This window comes from Haliotis rubra, unplaced genomic scaffold, assembly GCF_003918875.1.
Source record: "Haliotis rubra isolate DU_JTF1 unplaced genomic scaffold, ASM391887v1 Scf905, whole genome shotgun sequence".
Taxonomy (NCBI): Eukaryota; Metazoa; Mollusca; class Gastropoda; order Lepetellida; family Haliotidae; genus Haliotis; species Haliotis rubra.
Genome location: NW_025767641.1, coordinates 176,344 through 193,924, shown reverse-complemented (window position 1 = coordinate 193,924; position 17,581 = coordinate 176,344). Strand labels below are relative to the sequence as shown.

The 17,581-nt window shown below is 43.7% G+C and overlaps 1 protein-coding gene across 1 annotated transcript; it reads left to right on the top strand.

The window, feature by feature from the left end:
* Nucleotides 1-17,028, top strand: LOC124264047. The gene is made up of 3 exons (XM_046698765.1): nt 1-240; nt 15,819-15,921; nt 16,782-17,028. The coding sequence occupies exons 1-3, from the start codon at nt 189-191 to the stop codon at nt 17,026-17,028; spliced, it is 402 nt and encodes a 133-aa protein (XP_046554721.1). The 5' UTR covers nt 1-188.
* Nucleotides 17,029-17,581: the final 553 nt, after the last annotated feature.

The window sequence follows — 17,581 nt, the reverse complement described above, 5'->3', positions numbered from 1 at the left end:
TCCCCGACACATCCATCCCACTCAGGGGACAGGTAGCTGCGCGGCGACACAGGTAACCCAACCCGCGGCCCACTGCGACCACGCTAGAGTGACAGTACGACGGTGATCTCAGTGCTGAGAACAGACTGGGACGGAGGACTGGCCGGGTGCTGATATTACAAACTAGGATTGTACCCAGAAGGATCACAATGGCATCTCTACTGAGTGAGACGATGGTAGTCTTCTTAACATTGATTCCAGGTGAGTGGTGTTTTGTTTATCGACGTTTATCGATGTTTATTATGTACATTATCAACCAGGATGTTGTAGGTTTCAGTGACAGTCGTGGACAACGCCTGTCAACATGTTACACGCTACACACTACAGTACAGTATAACTACAGTATAACTTACTGAAATGTGTATATATGACGAAACATGGCAGGTGTGTTGAGATGGTGACAGTCGGGGTATGTGTAGTTGCTCCAACCGACCATATTAACATTAACCCGATATACATGACCTATATATGATCGCTCACAGCACACGGGAAATAACGATTAACCCAACTGTAAAATCTTCGCTATTTTTCTTTCTCCGTTCTTAAAAGTTGTGTTTGTAGGAAGTACGTGTCCTACTGTTATACCGGCCTCGTTATAGCGCTAAATACCTCTCTATTAGTTGCCTGCACTTGTTGCCTATTGTGTTAGTGCAGTGAAAGGGAACCAGTAACCGGTTTTGTTATAGGCGAGACCCTGACGTTATTGACTCCCATCAACACTGTCCTGCTGTCGGTGTTCGGTTATTAATGTACATACACTGTCGCTCCTACACGGGTCAGTTTATAGGGAGCCCACACTTTATAGTGCGTGTTTTACACACACTCGGGAAATAACTGCCACAAATCGTGAGTTCCAACTGAAGGCTGTCAGCTCCTAAACCAGATTCGTCATGGTGGACCGAACTGGTGGTTCATTCACGAACGGGTGTAGACCTGACACGTGAACTATAAATACTCCGGGTTTTGTTGTGTTGAAACGATCGACCACGATCTGGACAGCGACATGCTGTTGAAATATTTCAAAACGGAAGAAATATTTTCTCCATGTGTGTGCCTGTGTGTTATAAGTTTGTATATTTAGAACAGTGAATATGTACTTGCCCACAGACACTGTCTGTATCAAACAATCAGTATGTGATTGCACTGAAGCAACAAATCCTCTAACAAACCCACCCTGATTTACCTTACTGTATTCACTCAAGACTACAATGTAGCATGAAGAGATATAAAATAATTGTATACGGGTGTATACATGGCTAAGTATATGCATGAATAATGTATTGAAGGAGTATGTATCTGAATCTACATAGCTCATGGCGGCAAAATATGGACAATCTTATTTAGGTGGATACATTGTTTTGTTTGAAATATATGAATCATATTGTAATGAACCTTTTGGGAATAAACCTTTTTCTTCTTTCGTTAAAATATTGACAGTTAAACAGGTAGTGGTACTCATCTCTAGTACATTTAAGGTGCACAAAGTACATTTTCTACAATTATAATCGATATTGAACCATCTTCCAGTTTCAACAGGAAGACGACGACTTGACAGTTTAAAATGTCACAAATTGAATATATATCTATTTTTAGAGACTCGTGGTCACTGTATAATTAGTGTATATTGCGCTAGTGTCCAAGCTATATCACTCTAGATCTGCTAGAGGAGTTGTAAATTCCCCTCATAAACCAGGGTTTCCTTTGACACATATAGACATGCTTGATGAAGCGTGGCAACTACAAAGACATTTTAAGATAAAGGACCATTGCCTGCGGCGGGTAGTTGACAGACATGCCTGGATAATGAGTCCTGACTTGACCCGGAGTCCATATACACAGGAGTAACCGACATACCAGTACCTCCAGATCACAGGGTCATATGTGATGTATATATCTAACACAAGTACACTCATTCTAGTATCATTCACAGGTTCACTTTCAGGGTATTCCTTCAACAGTCTTAGTGGCACGTACATTTAAAAAAATCAGATGAACAATTTTACGTCTCATTTATTTTATTAAAAACTGTCTAATTTATCAACCAATGGCCTGATTTCCAGAATCCCGTCGACGGACAACATTTTTCAGCTTCTTAATAGACATACCAAGAGCTTAGCTTCAAACGGTCGTTTCAAGCATTTATTAATATCATACAACTGTTTTCTTCTGTCTGCTTCATGTTTGTGAGTGTACAATACCGTACACTTTGTAGCACGTGCAGGACGTGTTTGGGCTGTTCCTCCTACTGTTGTGCCCCCTCCGTTAAAAGTGTCCAATTGTGCACCTAACAACATGATAGTTTCGTCAACAACTTTGTCCAATGATGGGTACAAAAATAATAGGCAGCAGATATTGTTGGGTGCAGGGTACAGTATGGAATTTTCATAGACTCTCCCCGATTTTGAGTTAATTTGCAATTTATCGTTTTCAATTGGAAACAATCGGGCTGTAAATACGTGATATATTTTTTGTTGTTTCGAATATGTTGTTTGAATTTGATATGAACTATTTCAGATTAGTCATTCAACGCAGTGTACATTCCCTTCTCGGGACTTTAGGCATTGAAAACGTTTTGCATTGAACAAGCATATTCTCAGTATGATCAAAAGCTGACCTACATACATACCATACTGGGGCTGTAGATCCACCCAGTCGGGTCAACATGGGGCCAGGCAGTTTCTGCTCCCGCCGTAGCCGGTATGGCCAACACGGTACACACTGTATATACATGTGTACACAACATGATTGCAGCTTTCAAAGCTTCACCGGGCGTGATATATAGATTTATAAGTCTGGAAATATGATCCCTTGAACCAGAAACCATATAATAGTCTATTATATGGTCTCTGTTTGAACAAAGATAGGAGAATCAGACAGATGATAATAATACTGTTCAGAATCTTATTGTTTCCCGCTAGAATACTATCTATGGACGATGTCCATTAAGTGGATGTAGCCTGTGTGTGTGACGACGACGTCCTGGTACAGCTCCTGTATAGGTCAGGGACTGTTATTCCACTACCAGGGACGTCATGATGAAACAATTCCCTATACACTGACTTGTATAACTATATATATAAGTTTTAAATGAAAACAATGTTTAATTGTACCAGTTTACCCTCTACTTTCAAATGGTGTTGATAAAGACAATACTACCCAGTACTTAACAAACTACAACCCGTGAAGATCCGGGTTAGAATTGATCTTCAGTAACCCATGCTTGTCGTAAGAGGCAACTAACGGGATCGGGTGGTCAGGCTCGCTGACTTGGCTGACACGCGTCATCGCATCGTATACCGTAGATCGATGCTCATGTTGTTGATCACTGGATTGTCTGGTCCAGACTTCATTATTTACAGACCGCCGCCATATAGTTGGAATATTGCTGAGTGAGGCGTAAAACCTAACTCACTCACCCACTTAACAAAGTACAAAGGGCCGAGATAATGTATTATGTTATTACTAAACACGCTGGTGTAGTGAGTGTTGTTTACAGTGGAATAGACGATAGTGTTATATGCTTTGTTGGTAGGTTTGAATGCTATCATTATCATATCACAATTCGTTTTTGCTTTGATACGTAATGTTATCGTTGTGTATACAATATAGTGGAAGATAATAACCGAATAAAGACCGAAAAGGTCTACCGAGACGTGTATGACGGAAGTAGGTGTGTAAACGTTAGCTGATTCAACTTGACGGAGGTGACAGTACTTCTCATCACGCCCTGTTGGCTTGACGCACGTGACAGTACTCCTCATCACGCCCTGTCGGCCTTGACGCATGTGACAGTACTCCTCATCAGACCCTGTTGGTCTTGACGCACGTGACAGTACTCCTCATCACGCCCTGTCGGCCTTGACGCATGTGACAGTTCTCCTCATCAGACCCTGTTGGTCTTGACGCACGTGACAGTACTCCTCATCACGCCCTGTCGGCCTTGACGCACGTGACAGTTCTCCTCATCACGCCCTGTTGTCCCTAACGCAAACATAAACAAACATTGAGGGTACATCAACCCATGGGCCCCGAGGGGGTCCTGTGAACACCGTATTTATCTTACCGAAGATAAATGAATTTTTTTATCTGTTTGAAGCACGGGTATCGAACCATAATAAGGAGCACCAGTGTTAGGCAATTAGCCAATACCGACAATGACAGACGACAAGAAAAACAAACTTTAGTGTTATCTCCCTTTCATCGATTTGCATTCGCAAAATATCGGTAATTTCCGTACGTCATATGTGACTCAATTATTCGAGATAAAGAATTACTAACAAGAAGTACCAAATGAATTCTCACTATTCGGCATTCCCAGCGGGTAACACAGAAAATGTTACTCGCTTGTAACATTGTACATTGAAAATATTAGAAGAGCGCTGAGCCAATCAGAAAGCGACATTTGTGTGTGAGGTAATACAAAATAGATTATGACATGGCCTAGCATGTTGTATCCTAATACCGTGATATACGGCAGCTTTGATGCCCCTCAAACTACGATATGAAGCCTCACTATAGCCTCGCGATATGTGCTGCAACACTACTCCGGTTTGAAGAACCCCGAGAACATTCGATCTGCTTGGTCACAAACATTTCCATGTACACCGCTTGCATGGACAATGCTATAAAGAAGACATGTTGATAGTGCACCCTTTGAGAAAGACAATCCGGTGAATCCCTTGAAGGACACAAGTTCCCTCACGGCAGCACAATGTGCAGCATTGTCTGTAAACAATGTTCTGCCTCAACAAGGAAGTGCAATCCCATCTGTGCGTGAAACCCGATTCAATCCTTGTTGGCCTAAAAAAGGTTAAAGAAGGTCCGCTTGAACAAGATACACATTTGAAATACAAATACCCCAGGTACACAATTAGCCGCTGCATACTGTGTACTTCAGTGAACGAAGGTTCCGTGTCAAGTGGTTATACAGCTGTCGAACATGTTTTGGCATACATTTTGTAACATGTGTTAGAGTTCGGTAATCGTGGGTCTCGGGCGTTGGCCTAGTGGTAACACTGAAGAATCTGTCTAGTGGTCAGACTGAAGAAACTGTCTAGTGGTCAGACTGAAGAAACCGTCTAGTGGTCAGACTGAAGAAACTGTCTAGTGGTGACTATGAAGAACCTGTCAAGTGGTCACACTCAGGAACCTGTCTAGTGGTCACACTGAAGAACCTGTCAAATGGTCACACTCAGGAACCTGTCTAGTGGTCACACTCAGAAACCTGTCTAGTGGTCACACTCAGGAACCTGTCTAGTGGTCACACTCAGGGACCTGTCTAGTGGTCACACTCAGGAACCTGTCTAGTGGTCACACTCAGGAACCTGTCTAGTGGTCACTCTGAAGAACCTGTCAAGTGGTCACACTCAGGAACCTGTCTAGTGGTCACACTGAAGAATCTGTCAAGTGGTCACACTCAGGAACCTGTCTAGTGGTCACACTCAGAAACCTGTCTAGTGGTCACACTCAGGAACCTGTCTAGTGGTCACACTAAAGAAACTGTCTAGTGGTCACACTCAGGAACCTGTCCAGTGCTCACACTCAGGAACCTGTCTAGTGGTCACACTGAAGAACCTGTCTAGTGGTCACACTCAGGAACCTGTCTAGTGGTCACACTCAGGAACCTGTCTAGTGGTCACGAGCCGGGCTATGTGGCAGTACTGAAATGATACGTGGTAATACTGGTATAATACGAGGCAGTACTGGTATAAACCGAGGCAGTTTTCAATCCCCCATCTAGCTGTATTGCAATGTCTACACAACCTTATAGTCATGTAATGTACCTCAGTGTATTCTACGAGACCATGATTGATGGCCATATTTTAAGAATACTACCATGCTCTGAAAAGCCCATAGTGCCTCACAGAAAGATCAACACCCATGGGATCAATGGGGAAAAGTATTTAAACTGCTGGTTCACTATTTCCTTGTCCTCAAACAATATCCCCAAACAGTAAAAGGCGTCATAACCACCGCATTGTAGTGATGTAACAGTCTTACGACCCTGTAGCTGCAGGCGGGTATGACAGTTGACAGTGCACATATGAATGAATGTTGGTGACGTCACAGTCATAAGGTGGTGTCGGAGTGTGCGTGTATATGAGTAAATATACCACGGATATGGGAGACGGTCCTGGCAGACCACGGTCTGACTCAGCTGGGGTTCAGAGAGACATGTTTCACTATTTCCAATAAGGGAAAGGACAGGGTTACAGGCTAGAGTTGATGACTCCAAGTAACGTCTGTTCACCACAGTCCTGTTTGGCTCGGTGTGAAATGGACAGGCAAAAAATAATCATCATGGAAAACTTAACTGTTTATTGAATTCGTCTTTAACTGAAAGACAACTTGGCAACATGTTACGAACAATTATGATTGCAATTCTTCACTTAACCGTACCCACCACCACCGAGTCAAGCCGGCCAAGAGCTGCACGACGAGAGAGATACTTCACACCTAATACCTGGTGAGGTGAGCTGACTGTCAGAAACGTGTGGGCACATTTATTGACTCTCGTTTATCCTGACAGTACATCCGCTGTAAACTGGCTGTATGAAGGAGTTCGGAGGAATGTAAGTTGCACAAAGGTGCGGCATGCACTAGTCGCAAGCATCGCGGATCCTGCAGAGAGATGGTGCTTGTTATTGCTCTGCCTTGCGCTCGGCATTAGATGGACGGACTACTGGTCCACCCGGAGTTAGTGCACTGTGTCAGAGTGGAGTATCCATATCAAACTACACCGGTTACTACACCTGTACGTTCCTTGTCCTGTGCTGAACGTGTTAAGGTCCCAATGTGGGAAAGACCCATAAATACCCCCACGACCTCTCGTGTTTTAGAAATGGGGTGTTTTTATGTTTTTAGCGGATAATCCACATGCGATGCGATACTTAGTCGTTAAGGTTTGTCTGAATATACAGGACTGTCCTTGCCAACCCGTGTCCTGTATCATAGAAATACTGTTAGTCATAACAGCACGTTTATACACACGGCGGGGCGGTGGGGTACACTAGTGGTTACAGCGTCCGCTCGTCACGCAGAAGACCTGGGTTCGATTCCTGGCGTGGGTACATTGTGTGAAGCCCATTTCTGGTGTCCCCGCCGTGGTATTGCTGGAATATTGCCAAAACCATACTCACTTACTCACTCACTCGCTATACACACGGCACTAAGCGACTAACAAACCTTCCATCTGTATTTGTGGCTTGTAAACGTATCCCAGTATGGTGGGGATGTTGTGTAAGTGGGGTTTGGGCTGTGACTGCTCATTCTGTATGTTCCCGACAGTGATGATCCATAGTTTGAGGATGTCAGCATCAGATGTTTCAGCACCACAGCTAGACTAACATCTAGTTTCTGAAATGAACATATTTTACAGAAAAATACTGTTCATGAAAATATAATCACATACTATAATGAAAAGGAACCCAGACACCTTCTTTATTTTGAAACTGTGGAAATCTGGACTTGCCACAAATTCTAGATTTGCATGGGCTTTCTTGGATATATTTGTTTCAGGATATATATATATATATATATATATAAAGAAAGTGATGAGAATACCGAGCGTACAGTATATATATAAACTGGACTGGGTGTCCGCGGAGGTCTGTGATCCCCGATACACCACTGTCTCGGTGTACTGTCGTCACCCGGCAACAGGAGTACACATACATGTCAAGTCCGGTTACCCTGCTTATCCTGATGATCTGTTTACTCAGTATCAATTGAATCATGTCACCATGTTATAATGGATATTGGAATTCGTTGGTTTTATCTTTCAAATTGCCGTTGGCATTCTTTTACCTTATAAACAACTATATACCAGGGTGAATGGATACGCCTCAAGGAATTGCGTAATAGTGATATAAATCTTTTGTTGTCCACATCTGGCAAAAAAGGTATATCTACAAAACGTGAGTTAATTGACCAGGTTATCACGCCTGGCGCCCCTGAACACCTTGCTGCAACCACGTTCACTCACAGCAGATAATTGCCGTCAATTATGTAAGAGCAGGGGGGATTTGAGATATTGTCAAGTACAGTCGGTGAAGTCGATTAGGAAGTTGCGTCATTGTTGCCTGACTTGCGTATCGCAATATCTCCGAACCTCCACAACATGGCTTTACAATAACTGTAAATCACGCAAACAATTTTTACCTTCAATAACATTGATTCTTTGTTACACAAAAGTTGATTGTTTTCATTTCATTGGATTGAAAATGTGTACAGTTGTAGGCAAGACGCTACAGGATTATTACATGATCCTTTTGTATTTCGTGAACACGGAATGTTTGTTGAATGTTTGGATGGTGGTCATATAGATATACAGTTGGGAAATACCGTCAGGGTATATGGTGGGCAGCACGTCGGACAGCCCGTAAAATACACCTCCTAGGTGTGACAGTTACGACAGCTGACGAGCATGGCGGATTGTTATACACACAACTACACAGAAAAACATGACACGTACCCATAAACAAAGCATAAACGAAGACGCGCATTCCCCAGCCTGAGGGCGAGATATGTCGCCTACAGTTACACAGTTGATCATGTATCGTCTACAGGTACACACAGTTGATCATGTATATTCTTCAGCTACACAGTTGATCTTGTATCGTCTACAGGTACACAGTTGATCATGTATCGTCTACAGGTACACAGTTCATCATGTATCGTCTTCAGGTACGCAGTTGGTCATGTATCGTCTTCAGGTACACAGTTGATCATGTATCGTCTACAGGTACACAGTTGATCTTGTATCGTCTACAGGTACATAGTTGATCATGTATCGTCTTCAGGTACGCAGTTGGTCATGTATCGTCTTCAGGTACACAGTTGATCATGTATCGTCTACAGGTACACAGTTCATCATGTATCGTCTTCAGGTACGCAGTTGGTCATGTATCGTCTTCAGGTACACAGTTGATCATGTATCGTCTACAGGTACACAGTTGATCTTGTATCGTCTACAGGTTCACAGTTGATCATGTATCGTCTACAGGTACATAGTTGATCATGTATCGTCTACAGGTACACAGTTGATCATGTATCGTCTACAGCTACGCAGTTGGTCTTGTATCGTCTACAGGTTCACAGTTGATCTTGTATTGTCTACAGGTACACAGTTGATCATGTATCGTCTACAGGTACACAGTTGATCTTGTATCGTCTACAGGTACACAGTTGATCATGTATCGTCTACAGGTACACAGTTGATCATGTATCGTCTACAGGTACACAGTTCATCATGTATCGTCTACAGGTACACAGTTGATCATGTATCGTCTACAGGTACACAGTTCATCATGTATCGTCTTCAGGTACACAGTTGATCATGTATATTCTTCAGCTACACAGTTGATCTTGTATCGTCTTCAGGTACACAGTTGATCATGTATCGTCTTCAGGTACACAGTTCATCATGTATCGTCTACAGGTTCACAGTTGATCATGTATCGTCTACAGGTACACAGTTCATCATGTACCGTCTTCAGGTACACAGTTGATCATTTATCGTCTTTAGGTACACAGTTGACCATGTATCGTCTACAGATACACAGTTGATCATGTATCGTCTGCAGGTACACAGTTGATCATGTATCGTCTACAGGTACACAGTTGATCATGTATTGTCTACAGGTACACAGTTGATCTTGTATCCTCTACAGGTACGCAGTTGATCTTGTATCGTCTACAGGTACACAGTTGATCTTGTATCGTCTACAGGTACACAGTTGATCATGTATCGTCTACAGGTACACAGTTGATCATGTATCGTCTACAGGTACACAGTTCATCATGTATCGTCTTCAGGTACACAGTTGATCATGTATATTCTTCAGCTACACAGTTGATCTTGTATCGTCTACAGGTTCACAGTTGATCTTGTATCGTCTACAGGTTCACAGTTGATCATGTATCGTCTTTAGGTACACAGTTGACCATGTATCGTCTACAGATACACAGTTGATCATGTATCGTCTACAGGTTCACAGTTCATCTTGTATCGTCTACAGGTACACAGTTGATCATGTATCGTCTACAGGTACACAGTTCATCATGTATCGTCTACAGGTACACAGTTGATCATGTATCGTCTACAGGTACACAGCTCATCATGTATCGTCTTCAGGTACAAAGTTGGTCATGTGTCGTCTTCAGGTACACAGTTGATCATGTATCGTCTACAGGTACACAGTTGATCTTGTATCGTCTACAGGTTCACAGTTGATCATGTATCGTCTACAGGTTCACAGTTGATCTTGTATCGTCTACAGGTTCACAGTTGATCATGTGTCGTCTTTAGGTACACAGTTGACCATGTATCGTCTACAGATACACAGTTGATCATGTATCGTCTACAGGTACACATTTGATCATGTATCGTCTACAGGTACACAGTTGATCATGTATTCTCTGCAGGTACACAGTTGATCATGTATCGTCTACAGTTGAAGTCAGGTTCAACTCAAGGTTGGTAACGGTGTTAGTACCTACACCGAAACGTTGCACTCATTGCAATTAAGAAGTTGACCACCATAGAACTTGGTTTTCATTAATTTCTAAAATGCCTCTCAAAGAATCACTCTACAGTTACACAGTTGGTCATGTATAATCCACACTGAGTTTAGTTTTATGCAGCACTCAGCAATATCCCAGCTGTATGACGGCGGTCTGTAAAATAATCGAGTCTAGATGTCCCACAGGAAAAGCTTAGTAGTTTGTTACTATGAGATCGTTTTCACATTCAAAGTATATCAAATGAAATTGTACAAATATATGTTTGGTCAAATTTTGAGCACTGATAATGTAATCATCTGTAAGCAAGTGTAATATGGACTATGTCTCTATGGCTGCTATGAGACACACAGCCCTCTGTATTGAGCTGGGACACAAGATGAACGAGCGGTGTACCATCCACATGTCCCACAATACGGGCAGTCTAGCATCAGGTAAACACTCCGTATTGAACACACTTGTCTGGCTAGGAAACAACCGTATCCAGGTTCAGGTCGGAAACTACATTTCTCTAACGTCAAAGGGCGTGGCTGCTGATGTCTACATTACGGGTTAATAATTATGAATACATGTGTTGAATGGGTCATCAGTGTGTAGACATAGTATGAGGTATTTGAGAGAGGGCGAGGCCTGTTATCGTGTTTTGGTGTGGGACCCTGACTATGTTATCGTGTTTTGGTGTGGGACCCTCACCATGTTATCGTGTTTGGGTGTGGCACCCTGACCATGTTATCGTGTTTGGGTGTGGTACCCTGACTATGTTATCGTGTTTTGGTGTGGGACCCTGACCATGTTATCATGTTTTGATGTGGGACACTGACCATGTTATCGTGTTTTGGTGTGGGACACTGACCATGTTATCGTGTTTGGTTGTGGCACCCTGACATGTTATCGTGTTTGGGTGTGGCACCCTGACTATGTTATCATGTTTGGGTGTGGCACCCTGACCATGTTATCGTGTTTGGGTGTGGCACCCTGAATATGTTATCATGTTTTGATTTGGGACCCTGACCATGTTACTATGTTTTGGTGTGGGACCCTGACTATGTTATCATCTTTGGGTGTGGCACCCTGACTATGTTATTATGTTTTGGTGTGGCACCCTGACTATGTTATTATGTTTTGGTGTGGCACCCTGACTATGTTATCATGTTTGGGTGTGGCACCCTGACTATGTTATTATGTTTTGGTGTGGCACCCTGACTATGTTATCATGTTTGGGTGTGGCACCCTGACTATGTTCTTATGTTTTGGTGTGGGACCCTGACCATGTTATTATGTTTTGTTGTGGGACACTGACCATGTTATCGTGTTTTGGTGTGGGACACTGACCATGGTATCGTGTTTTGGTGTGGGACCCTGACTCTGTTATCGTGTTTTGGTGTGGGACCCTCACCATGTTATCGTGTTTGGGTGTGGCACCCTGACCATGTTATCATGTTTTGGAGTGGGACACTGACCATGTTATCGTGTTTGGGTGTGGGACACTGACCATGTTATTGTGTTTGGGTGTGGCACCCTGACATGTTATCGTGTTTTGGTGTGGGACCCTCACCATGTTATCGTGTTTGGGTGTGGCACCCTGACCATGTTATCATGTTTTGGTGTCGGACCCTGACCATGTTATCGTGTTTTGGTGTGGGACCCTCACCATGTTATCGTGTTTGGGTGTGGCACCCTGACCATGTTATCGTGTTTGGGTGTGGGACACTGACCATGTTATCATGTTTTGGTTTGGGACACTGACCATGTTATCATGTTTGGGTGTGGCACCCTGACCATGTTATTGTGTTTGGGTGTGGGACCCTGACCATGTTATCGTGTTTTGGTGTGGGACCCTGACCATGTTATCGTGTTTGGGTGTGGGACCCTGACCATGTTATCGTGTTTTGGTGTGGGTGTGGGACCCTGACCATGTTATCGTGTTTTGGTGTGGGACACTGACCATGTTATCGTGTTTTGGTGTGGGACCCTCACCATGTTATCGTGTTTGGGTCTGGCACCATGACCATGTTATCGTGTTTGGGTGTGGGACACTGACCATGTTATCGTGCTTTGGTTTGGGACACTGACCATGTTATCGTGTTTTGGTGTGGGTAATGGACACTGACCATGTTATCGTGTTTGGGTGTGGCACCCTGACCATGTTATCGTGTTTGGGTGTGGCACCCTGACCATGTTATCGTGTTTGGGTGTGGGACCCTGACCATGTTATCGTGTTTGGGTGTGGGACCCTGACCATGTTATCGTGTTTTGGTGTGGGTGTGGGACACTGACCATGTTATCGTGTTTTGGTGTGGCACCCTGACTATGTTATCATGTTTGGGTGTGGCACCCTGACCATGTTATTAAGTTTTGGTGTGGCACCCTGACCATGTTATCGTGTTTGGGTGTGGCACCCTGACCATGTTATCATGTTTTGGTGTGGGACCCTGACCATGTTATCGTGTTTTGGTGTGGGACACTGACCATGTTATCGTGTTTTGGTGTGGGACACTGACCATGTTATCGTGTTTCGGTGTGGCACCCTGACCATGTTATCATGTTTTGGTTTGGGACACTGACCATGTTATCGTGTTTGGGTGTGGCACCCTGACTATGTTATCGTGTTTGGGTGTTGCACCCTGACCATGTTATCGTGTTTTGGTGTGGGACCCTGACCATGTTATCGTGTTTGGGTGTGGGACCCTGACCATGTTATCGTGTTTTGGTGTGGGTGTGGGACCCTGACCATGTTATCGTGTTCGGGTGTGGGACACTGACCATGTTATCGTGCTTTGGTTTGGGACACTGACCATGTTATCGTGTTTTGGTGTGGGTAATGGACACTGACCATGTTATCGTGTTTGGGTGTGGCACCCTGACCATGTTATCGTGTTTGGGTGTGGCACCCTGACCATGTTATCGTGTTTGGGTGTGGGACCCTGACCATGTTATCGTGTTTGGGTGTGGGACACTGACCATGTTATCGTATTCGGGTGTGGGACACTGACCATGTTATCGTGTTTTGGTGTGGCACCCTGACTATGTTATCATGTTTGGGTGTGGCACCCTGACCATGTTATTATGTTTTGGTGTGGCACCCTGACCATGTTATCGTGTTTGGGTGTGGCACCCTGACCATGTTATCATGTTTTGGTGTGGGACCCTGACCATGTTATCGTGTTTTGGTGTGGGACACTGACCATGTTATCGTGTTTTGGTGTGGGACACTGACCATGTTATCGTGTTTCGGTGTGGCACCCTGACCATGTTATCATGTTTTGGTGTGGGACACTGACCATGTTATCGTGTTTGGGTGTGGCACCCTGACTATGTTATCGTGTTTGGGTGTGGCACCCTGACCATGTTATCGTGTTTTGGTGTGGGACACTGACCATGTTATCGTGTTTTGGTGTGGGTGATGGACACTGACCATGTTATCGTGTTTGGGTGTGGGACCCTGACCATGTTATCGTGTTTGGGTGTGGCACCCTGACCATGTTATCATGTTTGGGTGTGGGACCCTGACCATGTTATCGTGTTTGGGTGTGGGACACTGACCATGTTATCGTATTCGGGTGTGGGACCCTGACCATGTTATCGTGTTTTGGTGTGGCACCCTGACTATGTTATCATGTTTGGGTGTGGCACCCTGACTATGTTATTATGTTTTGGTGTGGCACCCTGACCATGTTATCGTGTTTGGGTGTGGCACCCTGACCATGTTATCATGTTTTGGTGTGGGACCCTGACCATGTTATCGTGTTTTGGTGTGGGACACTGACCATGTTATCGTGTTTTGGTGTGGGACACTGACCATGTTATCGTGTTTGGGTGTGGCACCCTGACCATGTTATCATGTTTTGGTGTGGGACACTGACCATGTTATCGTGTTTGGGTGTGGCACCCTGACCATGTTATCGTGTTTGGGTGTGGCACCCTGACCATGTTATCATGTTTTGGTGTGGGACCCTGACCATGTTATCGTGTTTTGGTGTGGGACACTGACCATGTTATCGTGTTTGGATGTGGGACCTTGACCATGTTATCGTGTTTGGGTGTGGGACCTTGACCATGTTATTATGTTTTCGGTTGTGGCCCAGGGAATGTTATCGTGTTTTGGGGCCCCGTCACTTCTCCCATTTCTCCCCTGTTGTAGGACGTTAAACAAATATACAGAACGCCAAACTAGCACATTATAGATAGTTCTTCGAAGTCGTTGTTTCTCTCCAACCATGACATCTTTTAGTTCAACACGTTAGGTATAAAGGCACTGGTGTGACGTTCTGTATTTACTTCATAACCGTTTCATGACACTGATGAAATCTGACACTATACGTCACTATGGAAACTTCCGCATTGTGGTTACCGTGACCTGAGTATCACTCCGCGTAATGGCGGTATCCAGCAAAGTATGACAGTGTATGTGTTATGTTGACATACACCAAACACCAACATGGCAGTATTCAGCAAAGTATGACAGTGTATGTGTTATGTTGACATACACCCAACACCAACATGGCAGTATTCAGCAAAGTATGACAGTGTATGTGTTATGTTGACATACACCCAACACCAACATGGCAATATCAAGCAAAGTATGACAGTGTATGTGTTATGTTGACATACACCCAACACCAACATGGCAATATCAAGCAAAGTATGACAGTGTATGTGTTATGTTGACATACACCCAACACCAACATGGCAATATCCAGCAAAGTATGACACTGTATGTGTTATGTTGACATACACCCAATACCAACATGGCAATATCCAGCAAAGTATGACACTGTATGTGTAATGTTGACATACACCCAACACCAACATGTCAATATCCAGCAAAGTATGACACCGTATGTGTTATGTTGACATACACCCAACACCAACATGGCAATATCCAGCAAAGTATGACAGTGTTTGTGATACGTTGACATACACCCAACACCAACATGGCAATATCCAGCAAAGTATGACAGTGTATGTGTTATGTTTACATACACCCAACACCAACATGGCAGTATCCAGCAAAGTATGACACCGTATGTGTTATGTTGACATACACCCGACACCAACATGGCTATATCCAGCAAAGTAAGACACTGTATGTGTTATGTTGACATACACCCAACACCAACATGGCAGTATTCAGCAAAGTATGACAGTGTATGTGTTATGTTGACATACACCCAATACCAACATGGTGGTATTCAGCAAAGTACGACACTGGTAACATCTAGAGGATCCCAATAACGTAAGCTGTGAATGTGTTTCAGTGATCGCCGCTGAAACCGAGCTCAACTACTTGATCGCCAGCTGCACAGTGGCCATCCTTCTCCTCATCCTCTGTATAACAATGGCAGTTATTTTTTACAACTGGTAAGTGCTCTCTATATTCCTTGTATTTAATGTATCAGGCCCGAAGAATGACGTGTAGAATTAGACAGCATGTAAATGAACGTGGCATTAATATGCTACCTACAAACACCACCTGCTCACGACATAACATACCTGAAGCAAGACAGTAATGTTTATGTATATCTAGCAAGGCCTGGGTATAGAACAACATTTGAACAAACAAATGGCTGATAACAACAATTCACATAGTCATGGTACACTGACTCAGTCAAACGGAGAGATTGGAACCACCAGGTCCCACCCTTATATGGAATTAGTCATGGTACACTGGACCCGTGAAGATACGGGGTAGAATAGGTCTTCAGCAACCCATGCTTGCTACTTAAGGCGACTATGCTTGTCGTAAGAGGCGACTAACGGGATCGGGTGGTCAGGCTCGCTGACTTGGTTGACACATGTCATCGGTTCCCAAACGCGCAGATCGATGCTCATGCTGTTGATCACTGGATTGTTTGGTCCAGACTCGATTATTTACAGACCGCTGCCATATAGCTGGAATATTGCTGAGTGCAGCAACTAAACTCACTCACTCACTCATGGTACACTGACTCAGTCAACCAGGTAGATTGGAACCACCGGATCCATGCCTTACATGGTCTTAAACTAATCATGGAAACCAGAAGTGATCATTGTCCGTACCAAGGGTGATCGTTTGAGTCACTGAAACATGGCGGTATACACGTCCAGTTAAACCACTATCTCGTATCATTACCGGCCTTTAAATACCTTCGTCTAGCGAATACAGACTCTTTAACAGAATATGAAGCTTATCATATATTGCAACAGTTTTGTATATGTAAAATAATCTCATTTCTTGGCAGTGGCGCAATTTACCGGTCCTTTGGTTATGAATTAATACCAAAACACGAACGGAAGAGAGTCGAAGTGATGAAGAAGTTGAGCCGCCATTCCTCCGAGCAATACCTGACGACCCAGATCACAGCGGACAGGGGTAGGTTTTTCTCCCGGAGGAAAATGTATAGTGTACCGTGTACAGTGTATCGCCAATCGAGTACCGTGTACCGTGTACAGTGTATCGAGTACCGTGTACAGTGTATTGACTATTGAGTACCGTGTACCGTGTACAGTGTATCGACTACCGTGTACCATGTACAGTGAATCGACTATCGAGTACCGTGTACAGTGTATCGACTATCGAGTACCGTGGCCAGTGTATCGACTATCGAGTACCGTGTACCGTGTACAGTGTATCGAATATCGAGTACCGTGGTTCACACCCATAACCCCTACATGCCACTACCCCTACACTCCAGTACCCCTACAGCTAGTTAAAACAACACCTAGCATTTACCTGTCTGATATAATAGACTAATCCTAAAGAGGGATTAGTGCATGGAGCATAGATGAGATCAAGGGATGCATAAATGTGATTAGTCTTTTGTGGCAAGGAAATTAGTGGTCTCATGATGAAAACAAACCTCAACCCTGAGTAGAAGAAACATACAATTGGAAAAGTGTTGTGATTGCTAAATGTTGTTAAGAAAAGTTGTTATAGTGCACTTTAATGTTACATATATTACAATGTTGAGAAGTTGAGAGAAATAAAACGTGGAGATGATACAGGAAATTGAGATTGTTCCATACAGTATATAAGTGCTGA

What these genes read in the sequence shown, in the direction of transcription:
- LOC124264047 (XM_046698765.1), top strand. Translation starts at nt 189, where the DNA reads ATGGCATCTCTACTGAGTGAGACGATGGTAGTCTTCTTAACATTGATT. An exon ending in CTTCTTAACATTGATTCCAG is followed by an intron (nt 241 to 15,818) that starts GTGAGTGGTGTT and finishes AATGTGTTTCAG; the next exon opens with TGATCGCCGCTGAAACCGAG. An exon ending in GCAGTTATTTTTTACAACTG is followed by an intron (nt 15,922 to 16,781) that starts GTAAGTGCTCTC and finishes ATTTCTTGGCAG; the next exon opens with TGGCGCAATTTACCGGTCCT.